Genomic DNA, 10861 nt, shown 5'->3' with positions numbered 1-10861 from the left:
GTGTGTGTGTGTGTGTGTGTGTGTGTGTGCGTGTGAGTGAGTGTGTGAGTGAGTATGTGTGTGAGTGTGCGTGCGTGAGTGAGTGTGTGTGTGTGTGAGTGAGTGTGAGTGTGCGTGTGTGTGTGTGAGTGAGAGTGTGAGTGTGTGTGAGTGAGTGAGGGAGTGAGTGAGTGAGTGAGTGTGAGTGTGCGTGTGTGTGTGTGAGTGAGAGTGTGAGTGTGTGTGAGTGAGTGAGGGAGTGAGTGAGTGAGTGAGTGTGAGTGTGCGTGTGTGTGTGTGAGTGAGAGTGTGAGTGTGTGTGAGTGAGTGAGGGAGTGAGTGAGTGAGTGAGTGTGAGTGTGCGTGTGTGTGTGTGAGTGAGAGTGTGAGTGTGTGTGAGTGAGTGAGGGAGTGAGTGAGTGAGTGAGTGTGAGTGTGCGTGTGTGTGTGTGAGTGAGAGTGTGAGTGTGTGTGAGTGAGTGAGGGAGTGAGTGAGTGAGTGAGTGTGAGTGTGCGTGTGTGTGTGTGAGTGAGAGTGTGAGTGTGTGTGAGTGAGTGAGGGAGTGAGTGAGTGAGTGAGTGTGAGTGTGCGTGTGTGTGTGTGAGTGAGAGTGTGAGTGTGTGTGAGTGAGTGAGGGAGTGAGTGAGTGAGTGAGTGTGAGTGTGCGTGTGTGTGTGTGAGTGAGAGTGTGAGTGTGTGTGAGTGAGTGAGGGAGTGAGTGAGTGAGTGAGTGTGAGTGTGCGTGTGTGTGTGTGAGTGAGAGTGTGAGTGTGTGTGAGTGAGTGAGGGAGTGAGTGAGTGAGTGAGTGTGAGTGTGCGTGTGTGTGTGTGAGTGAGAGTGTGAGTGTGTGTGAGTGAGTGAGGGAGTGAGTGAGTGAGTGAGTGTGAGTGTGCGTGTGTGTGTGTGAGTGAGAGTGTGAGTGTGTGTGAGTGAGTGAGGGAGTGAGTGAGTGAGTGAGTGTGAGTGTGCGTGTGTGTGTGTGAGTGAGAGTGTGAGTGTGTGTGAGTGAGTGAGGGAGTGAGTGAGTGAGTGAGTGTGAGTGTGCGTGTGTGTGTGTGAGTGAGAGTGTGAGTGTGTGTGAGTGAGTGAGGGAGTGAGTGAGTGAGTGAGTGTGAGTGTGCGTGTGTGTGTGTGAGTGAGAGTGTGAGTGTGTGTGAGTGAGTGAGGGAGTGAGTGAGTGAGTGAGTGTGAGTGTGCGTGTGTGTGTGTGAGTGAGAGTGTGAGTGTGTGTGAGTGAGTGAGGGAGTGAGTGAGTGAGTGAGTGTGAGTGTGCGTGTGTGTGTGTGAGTGAGAGTGTGAGTGTGTGTGAGTGAGTGAGGGAGTGAGTGAGTGAGTGAGTGTGAGTGTGCGTGTGTGTGTGTGAGTGAGAGTGTGAGTGTGTGTGAGTGAGTGAGGGAGTGAGTGAGTGAGTGAGTGTGAGTGTGCGTGTGTGTGTGTGAGTGAGAGTGTGAGTGTGTGTGAGTGAGTGAGGGAGTGAGTGAGTGAGTGAGTGTGAGTGTGCGTGTGTGTGTGTGAGTGAGAGTGTGAGTGTGTGTGAGTGAGTGAGGGAGTGAGTGAGTGAGTGAGTGTGAGTGTGCGTGTGTGTGTGTGAGTGAGAGTGTGAGTGTGTGTGAGTGAGTGAGGGAGTGAGTGAGTGAGTGAGTGTGAGTGTGCGTGTGTGTGTGTGAGTGAGAGTGTGAGTGTGTGTGAGTGAGTGAGGGAGTGAGTGAGTGAGTGAGTGTGAGTGTGCGTGTGTGTGTGTGAGTGAGAGTGTGAGTGTGTGTGAGTGAGTGAGGGAGTGAGTGAGTGAGTGAGTGTGAGTGTGCGTGTGTGTGTGTGAGTGAGAGTGTGAGTGTGTGTGAGTGAGTGAGGGAGTGAGTGAGTGAGTGAGTGTGAGTGTGCGTGTGTGTGTGTGAGTGAGAGTGTGAGTGTGTGTGAGTGAGTGAGGGAGTGAGTGAGTGAGTGAGTGTGAGTGTGCGTGTGTGTGTGTGAGTGAGAGTGTGAGTGTGTGTGAGTGAGTGAGGGAGTGAGTGAGTGAGTGAGTGTGAGTGTGCGTGTGTGTGTGTGAGTGAGAGTGTGAGTGTGTGTGAGTGAGTGAGGGAGTGAGTGAGTGAGTGAGTGTGAGTGTGCGTGTGTGTGTGTGAGTGAGAGTGTGAGTGTGTGTGAGTGAGTGAGGGAGTGAGTGAGTGAGTGAGTGTGAGTGTGCGTGTGTGTGTGTGAGTGAGAGTGTGAGTGTGTGTGAGTGAGTGAGGGAGTGAGTGAGTGAGTGAGTGTGAGTGTGCGTGTGTGTGTGTGAGTGAGAGTGTGAGTGTGTGTGAGTGAGTGAGGGAGTGAGTGAGTGAGTGAGTGTGAGTGTGCGTGTGTGTGTGTGAGTGAGAGTGTGAGTGTGTGTGAGTGAGTGAGGGAGTGAGTGAGTGAGTGAGTGTGAGTGTGCGTGTGTGTGTGTGAGTGAGAGTGTGAGTGTGTGTGAGTGAGTGAGGGAGTGAGTGAGTGAGTGAGTGTGAGTGTGCGTGTGTGTGTGTGAGTGAGAGTGTGAGTGTGTGTGAGTGAGTGAGGGAGTGAGTGAGTGAGTGAGTGTGAGTGTGCGTGTGTGTGTGTGAGTGAGAGTGTGAGTGTGTGTGAGTGAGTGAGGGAGTGAGTGAGTGAGTGAGTGTGAGTGTGCGTGTGTGTGTGTGAGTGAGAGTGTGAGTGTGTGTGAGTGAGTGAGGGAGTGAGTGAGTGAGTGAGTGTGAGTGTGCGTGTGTGTGTGTGAGTGAGAGTGTGAGTGTGTGTGAGTGAGTGAGGGAGTGAGTGAGTGAGTGAGTGTGAGTGTGCGTGTGTGTGTGTGAGTGAGAGTGTGAGTGTGTGTGAGTGAGTGAGGGAGTGAGTGAGTGAGTGAGTGTGAGTGTGCGTGTGTGTGTGTGAGTGAGAGTGTGAGTGTGTGTGAGTGAGTGAGGGAGTGAGTGAGTGAGTGAGTGTGAGTGTGCGTGTGTGTGTGTGAGTGAGAGTGTGAGTGTGTGTGAGTGAGTGAGGGAGTGAGTGAGTGAGTGAGTGTGAGTGTGCGTGTGTGTGTGTGAGTGAGAGTGTGAGTGTGTGTGAGTGAGTGAGGGAGTGAGTGAGTGAGTGAGTGTGAGTGTGCGTGTGTGTGTGTGAGTGAGAGTGTGAGTGTGTGTGAGTGAGTGAGGGAGTGAGTGAGTGAGTGAGTGTGAGTGTGCGTGTGTGTGTGTGAGTGAGAGTGTGAGTGTGTGTGAGTGAGTGAGGGAGTGAGTGAGTGAGTGAGTGTGCGTGCGTGAGTGAGTGTGTGTGTGTAAGTGTGTGTGTGTGTGTGTTACATCACATCACACCTGAGCACACTGGCACTGCCTGGATTCAAGCTTATGTGGCTGGAAGTGTTTGGGTTCTCATACTAGCTCTGTGAGTGTGTTACAGTAGTGATGGTTGGTAAAGGGCTGGTTGGTTAGTTAGAGGGTTGTAACCTGCTCTTGGTCTTTGTGCTGAGTGTTTTCAGTCGTTCGACATCCATCCACAGATGAAGAATATTCTCTCCCGGTCCACCGACCAGAGACCTCTTAAACTCCAGAAAGCTGGATCGGGAACGACCTGCGACAGAACAACACCTGATCAATCACACCGACTCCTGCAGCACTTTATACAATACAGACGGATTCACAGTAACAAACATGACAATAACACTGCTAGTTCATCAATTATGAAACAAACTAAATTTCAGCTGTAAAGCAGCTCTTTCACATTAATTTTTCCCATAGGGATTTTAAACGAGTCTTCATTAAAGCATTGTAAGCCATGAACCAAACCAACCAGCTATGAGGAGAATCACGACATTACAAACTTTGATTTGAAGTAAAAACGTAAATAAAAGTCAAAGTTTAGTGAGGGAAAGAACTACGATCTCATGAAGCACTGCGACTGGTATTCATTTGAAAATGATGGAGAAATATAAAAGTATTAATTTAAAGGTCTTGTATAATAGCAATATATTTTCAAGTTCATTACAAAATATGCTTCATTGGAGTGGGCGGAGCTAAAGTTCTCATTTGGCGCACTGATTGGTTAGGTTTCAGTACTGCATCATGGGTAATGTAGTTTTCCAGTATTAAACAATGATTTTAAAAAGAAGTTGAATTAATGCAAACAGATGGTATTAGCAACCTCAGAGTTGTCTTTAAAGGTTTATCAGTTCAAATCTATTTCCCTACAGAGAGTTTTTAGTGTCATTATTCATCTAAATAACAGCGTCAGTGTTGCAAAGTTCAGCGATTTTCACATGTATTTGAGTTCTCTGCTCATTCATGGCGTATAGTCCGACGGCGTTGTGTCCGTCTCTAAGCAGCAGGTGAGGAACTGACCGTTTACATGTGTCCTACCGTGTGCTGTGCTGCAGTCAGTGTTTGGAGAGATGAAGCTGCTGTCCATCTCCTCTGAGAAGCTGCCAAACCGCCGAGCAGACAGAAGCCGGCACTGCAAACACACCAGAACACACTCCTCAAACCAGAGCTCAGATAAAGATGCTTGGGCTTCTGTAGCACTAGGTTATGCTGGAACACACCTCAGCACACCGCAGCGCTTGAGAGGATGAAGCACCGCTGAGCTGAGACAGACATTTAGCCAACCTGTGCAGAAAACAACAGACATTACAAAACCAGCATCAGCACACTAGACATCCACATGCATCACATACTCCCACCTGAACTCAAAATAACAGTCGCTCTGCAGGAAAAACGGCAGTCTGTCTCTCTTCAGCCACTGGACGGTCTGAGCTCGGTCCAGACGCTGCAGAGGAAGAGACATGAGCTTCTCGTGTCACAGAACACAGGAGATGAATGCATGCGTGTGCGTGTGCGTGTGAAGCAGGCCGTACAGTGACGCTGTAGCTGTTGTCTCGTAGGGGTTCTGCAGGGATCCAGCTCGGGTCCGACAGAGTTCTGGACCGGATCTCACGCAGAGCGGTTCTGATCCGGCGGGACAGACAGACAGCGGTGTGATCCAGCAGCTCGAAGCCTGCAGAGATCCCATCATACCTCACAGCCACGGCAAACACCTGAAACACAGACCACAGTCAGCCGGAGCACTGAAGGAACACAGACGTTAAACCATGCATCAAAGCAGAAAGCTTATTTACTGTGACTGAAACCTTCATAGAATTTCTTTTAGTCAAAGAACAAAATGACATTTATAAAACAGATAGTTCCGGTGCTTGATTCTGATTGGCTGAGCCGCGTTCGAAGCTGTTGTAAATGACTCTACAAAGTAACATACACCTTTGTTTACGTTTGTGTGTTGCTTGGCAACCACTTTGTTGCAACCACAACTGTTTCTGAGGAGCTACATTGTTTGGTGGAAGAATACTGTTTTTATTAATATCATTACACTTTATTTGCTCTGTTTTATTTTGTGAAACCTAACTACGTATATGGAATAACCGTTTTATAAAAGCAATACATAATACTACTACTAATACATTATTAAAACTTATTCCCATGTTTTAATTTTAATAGTAAAGCCCCTTTGTTTGCCAGATTGAAAGATAAAATAGCTAAATGACTGATTTATGTCTTCATTTGATAACCAGAAAAATTAAAATACACAACAGAATTTTTGAAAAAAAGAAAAAGAAAAAACATTTTATAGGGCTATTGTAAAAATACATTTTAATAAATTAAGTTGTTTTTATGCATTAAATAAATGCTTAACCACAGAATTCGGTAACAATAAAACCGAACATGAAAAATAAAATCATTTCATAGGGCCATAAAAATTTGATTTTTTTGTTAAACTTTTAATATATTCATGTTAAATTGTATAAGTTTCATGATTTTAATTAGACATGCTTTTTGATGAATAAATTTTAATTTAACCATTAAAAAGGAGTCTAGAAAAATATAAACAGAAAAAAAAACGTAATTTAAAAAAAAAATAGAACGGAATTTGGGGGAAAATAAAACATTTCATAGGGCACTAAAATTTTATTTTTTTGTTAAGCTTTGATTTTAATTAATTAGACATACTTTTTGATTAATTCAATTTTATTTAACCATTAAAAATGAGTTCAGAGAAATTAAAACGGAAAAATCGGAACTTGGAAAAAAATAAAACGTATTTCACAGGGCCCTGCATATTTAGAGTTACTTTGAGAAAATCTCAATTGATTTGATCACTTATAAAACACTTTACAAAAGGAAACGCTTTTCCTCTCACGCAGATGCTCTTTTTTAACTAAACCCGGTTAGTTTAACTAGTCCGTTCTCACCGGAAGCAGCAGGAAGTCGTTGAAGAACTCCGCGAAGCTCTGATCAGATGAGAGACTCTGTTCCTGTTCAATCACAGCACACGATCGATCAATCAATCAATCAATCAATATATCGATCAGTCACGGCAGATCGTGATTCGTTCACATCCCGATACTCACAAAGTTCTCGCTCGTTATTTCCGGGAAATCTGAAAGTAGAAGCAGAAAGCGCATCAGAGACCGCAGGAAAGCAGAGAACCGCAGCGAGACGCAAACTCACCGGGAAACCCCCGCGACATTCTGGAGAGTTCGGTTCGGTTCGGTTCGGATCCCGAGCGAAACTCCCCCGCGCCGAGCGTCTGATCGCGTTGCTATGGAGATCAAACTCAGACGCGACGCGACGCGACTCTCAGCTGCGCTTCTGCTCGCGTTTGACTTCAACAATGATGATAATAATAAACAATAACAGTGAAAATACATTTAAATAAACAAACTCCCGAGAGAAGAAAAAAGCGTTGTACAGACTGAGTGACCAGCAGCTGGCCATAGAGAGAGGACGACATAAAAACACGTGGTTACCTCAAGAAGAGCGCATCTGTACTGAATGTAGATCAGAGATGGGTCTCCACTGCAGTGTAGACTTTAAGACCAAGTAAAGACAAATTAAGGAATAAATGAAAGGAAGCTCAGTATGTTCTGTAAATGTGATTGTCTAGAGAGCAGACCATGAGTTGTATTAGCAACACTGCAAAACTTGAAAATACAACTTTTTAATTCAGTTTACATACCTAAACGCGAATACGGAAATAACTTTTACTGTTAAAAAACAACAGCAAGGTTTTAAATGTTGCATGCACTTCAAAAAATGAATATCTTCCTCCGTGTGTTTGTATCGTTTTCCAGTGCAAATGTAAAAGATTCTTAAATCAGGAGAAGCAAAGTGGCATAAGTCATCTTGATTTTTGAGAAACCGATCAAAACGAAGTCGGTTTATGATTAAACAAGAACAAGTATCTGGTAATGGACTCAGAAAAATCAACTTAACTCAAAGAGAAAACTAATTTTCATTCCGCAATGACATAATTTTCAGAGATTCAGAGATGCACTGCACACTGGAGTCCTGCATCCCATAATGACTCTACATTCCCAGATCTGATCAAATAATTGAGATTTCCAGTTCAGACTTAAAACGAGAAAATGCAGTCATTTACTCACCCTCGTGTCGTTCAAACCTGCATGCATTTGGTTTCATCTGCTAAACACATAAAACAATATTTTGAAGAATGTCGTTAATCAAACAGTTTTGGTTCCCATTGACTTCTATTGTATTTAATGTTCATACAGTGGAAGCCAATGAGAACCAAAACTGTTTGGGAACCAACATTCTTCAAATTATCTCCCATGTTCCACTAAAGAACGACATACGAGTAAATGACGATTTTCACTTTAACGGTCACACCATCCGAACTCAAGCTGTTTAATTCATGAACGCTTTGGAACACAGATCTCTTTTTAAAGAAGACAATCAGCAGATTATTGCTGAAGTGAAAACATTTGAAAAAATGTAACTATGAAAAAGTTATAGAAGTTTAAGGTTACTGTAAATAAAAATGTACTGTACTATAAAGTTTTTATTTTATATAAAATAAATATATTACAGGATACGTTTTACTCTAAAATTGCTATAAAATTTAAGCCATATGTCTAAATAAGTTATGTTCCAAATTTGAAGTTGATAAAATCTTAAAAATTGTAACAAATAAAAATAAAATAAAAATTATATATATATATATTTAGGCGTTATACCAAAAACAGCCACCGGGTGACACCCAAACGCAATTGAACTTTTTTTCATAAATTTTCATGTCACGTAAATTTCTCTTGCAATATTGCTTCTATCACAAAATAAAAACCAAATATAGAATCTTGAGACTCAGACCTTTCTGACGATATGTATTTTGTCAAGATTATAAAAAATTTTTGATGCTAAAATATAGAAATGCATTTTGTAATTTGACACTTGACACCGCCCGCTAAAAGAATTTAACGTACCATTTCCATGGTAACACAATCTCCGATTTCTAAATCTTGAGCTTTGAAATGATATCTAATTTATGATGAATACTAAAATATGTGATAGGGAAGCAAAAGACAATAACAACAAAAAGAGAGAGCGCTAAGCATCCCGCCAGCAGGACGGTGGCAGTCAAGGGGTTAAAATGCTAAATTACTTTATCTGCTTCCAAGATGATAACTGGACGGCACTCACGTGCAACATGAGGTACTGCACTGTTTATCGCTGCTAATTAAAGTTAGCCGTGTCACCTCCAGTGCGATCTTGAGCTCTCTAATGTGGCTTCTTCTCCTGTGAGCAGCTCTCTTATCTTCTGAGACGATGTTGTTCCAGTCGTCAGACACCTGGCCAAACCTGTGACCAATCACACGGCTTAATACTGACCCACAAACACCAAAACTATGAATCTCTGAGCCGTATAATGTACCTGTAGAGGTCAGCTGCAGACAGGAGACACAAGATAGCAGCCAGTACGTGCCTCAGGTTTCTCATCCTCAGCTCTGAGATGACGTCCACCTTTTCGAGGCCCATTTTGCGTCCGATGAGTCCCGAGAGCGGCAGGCTGGTTCCGTCGTCCTCCGACACGCGGAGCAGCTCCTCTAAACTGGTCTGCTGACGGCTAATGGCGTGGACGACCTGCAGCGCTGGAATCAGAGACAGGTCCTGCATCCTCAGGGTAGCCACGGTCAGCGGCGTCCCGTCCAAAAACACCTCGTCTTTACTGGCACGAGGCTCCGTCCGCTGGCTCTTGGGCCCGTCCTCCGACTGCGAGCCTCCCTCTCGGAGCGTGGACAGTCTGCGCTGTCTCTCCAGCCGCGAGCGTCTCTTGTCTTTCCCGCACGAGCTCGTCGGAAGCACCAGCTCCTGGAAGGAGCCGTCGTGGTCCACCGAGGAGTCGTGCGATTTATCCAGACCCAGAGAGCTGAAGCCGCTGTCCTCGGAGGCAGGCGTGAGCGAGGACGTGTCCAGGACAGGCTTTCCTGCTCTCACGGGCGACCGGAAGGCCTCTGCGTTCAGCGGCGTGAAGTCGCTGGTCTGTGGAGAGCTAGGAAGACCAGCTATGATGCTTTCATCGAGATCGGGTTCAGCGATGGCCTGGTTCTGAAACGGCATTGGGCTCATGTGGACGCCGCCGCTCCTGCCGGTCTCCAGGGTGGACGTGATCGCCTGGGAGAACCGAAGACAGGAGAAAACCAAGTCTTCTGCTTTTAAAGTGCTGTAAGTCAAAGGCCCGGTTGGGCTGAGGTCTGGAGAGCCGAAGCTCTCGTGGTCTCCGCGGGTCAGGTGATCTCTGGAGTTGTCTCCAGGTGTTGCGGAGTCGCTCTTACTCCCGTCGGACGAGGAGCAGGACACGAGCAGGCGCCTGCGGAGCGACGCGTCCTTTTTGACCAGTTTTGGCGTCTCGCACCAAGCTAACGGTACAGCAGCTTTACTCTTTGGCTCATTAATCGAGTCCTTGGACCAGCTCTGGTCTCTTCTGTGCAGAGGAACGGACGAGCCCGGCTCATGGCTTTCCTTGGTGCCGTTTGGACGGCGGTCGTTCCTGGGCCTGTAGAGCCGGTCCATACGGCCGCAGGACTGATGTTTCACACTCTGAAAGTGATCGGACGTCACCCGTGCACCCTCCATTATCTTCAACAAACGCTCGATGGACCCAAGAGTGCTGCCAACCAACAAGACAATGAATGAAAGGCTAACCTGTGCATGTCGTACGCTGCTTTACTGCGCTCCTGCTCATTAGCATTCGTACATTTTCAAGTCACTTTTCACAAAACATGTAGTTTCAAAGCAGCTTCACAGAAAATGCTTGTTTCACTGTTACAATTAGTAAGTATAACTGCGAAGAAATTGCGAGAGAAAAAAAAGAATGTCAAGCTTGTTTTCGATACCAAATAAAATAAAAAGGTTATTGTGACTTGAGAGTTTTGAAGGAAAAAAAGTTCAGGGTTTGCTCCCCTAGCCACGGTACCCTCCCGAGTTAACCCACGTGGCTGTGGGGTTGCCTTCTTCCGCCTTCCCAGCCGTTGTAATGGTTCACACACCACCATCTTCCGCCTGCGCCGTCGTTGAGGTCTTTACTATTTACCCATAGCTGGGGCTATTTACCCATAGCTGGGACAGTGGTTGACGGGCATCAGGGCATTTCCACTCATCGATGGGCCTGCATGCCACGTCTCTAGGGCCCACTGCTGCTCCGAGATCCCGTACAACTTAGCCTGGAACCGCAAGGGACCAGATACCATGTGAGCCACGAGGAGGCGTGTACGAGATCTTGGCAGTGGACAGGCTATGTACCGGCTGAGGAGACTTACACACTCGGCTCCTCTTTTCGCCCCTAAAGAACAAAGGGCTATCCGGTGGCAGCAGCTGAAAGCAGAAAGTGACAAGCAGGAGCAGCATGCATCATGCAGCACTACTACTCCAACACTGCTGCACTGACGCATCACACGCCCTGCGTGACACACACACACACACGCATACAGTTGGTATAGGAACAGGATTAAAGCTTAGGCAGTAAAGAGAAGATAAATAAAGCATGAAGCTTTGGGACCATTGGATATTCAGCAGATCTACAGCCTGAAGGAAACATCAGCTTCTTAG

At 45.8% G+C, this 10861-nt stretch overlaps 2 protein-coding genes across 2 annotated transcripts in view; both read right to left on the bottom strand.

Moving 5' to 3' along the window:
- rgs22 (regulator of G protein signaling 22) overlaps positions 1–6485 on the bottom strand; it is a 22637-nt gene extending 16152 nt beyond the window's left edge. The window contains exons 1-8 of the mRNA XM_016559010.1: positions 6467–6485; positions 6367–6395; positions 6208–6270; positions 4819–4998; positions 4645–4730; positions 4507–4570; positions 4325–4418; positions 3416–3539 (exon numbers count right to left, since the gene is read on the bottom strand). Coding sequence (XP_016414496.1) covers positions 3416–3539; positions 4325–4418; positions 4507–4570; positions 4645–4730; positions 4819–4998; positions 6208–6270; positions 6367–6395; positions 6467–6485 — 659 coding nt within the window. The remainder of the gene's footprint in view (positions 1–3415; positions 3540–4324; positions 4419–4506; positions 4571–4644; positions 4731–4818; positions 4999–6207; positions 6271–6366; positions 6396–6466) is intronic.
- Positions 6486–7412: 927 nt separating this feature from the next.
- Positions 7413–9889, bottom strand: LOC107745162 (F-box only protein 43-like). The gene is made up of 4 exons (XM_016559009.1): positions 8688–9889; positions 8512–8614; positions 7529–7595; positions 7413–7441 (listed from the first exon to the last, which is right to left on the bottom strand). The coding sequence occupies exons 1-4, from the start codon at positions 9887–9889 to the stop codon at positions 7413–7415; spliced, it is 1401 nt and encodes a 466-aa protein (XP_016414495.1).
- Between the last annotated feature and the right edge of the window lie 972 nt (positions 9890–10861).

This window comes from Sinocyclocheilus rhinocerous, unplaced genomic scaffold, assembly GCF_001515625.1.
Source record: "Sinocyclocheilus rhinocerous isolate Xijiao unplaced genomic scaffold, SAMN03320098_v1.1 scaffold828, whole genome shotgun sequence".
NCBI lineage: Eukaryota > Metazoa > Chordata > Actinopteri > Cypriniformes > Cyprinidae > Sinocyclocheilus > Sinocyclocheilus rhinocerous.
The sequence above is the reverse complement of the archived record's forward strand: the minus strand, read 5'-3'. Positions and strand labels throughout refer to the sequence as shown.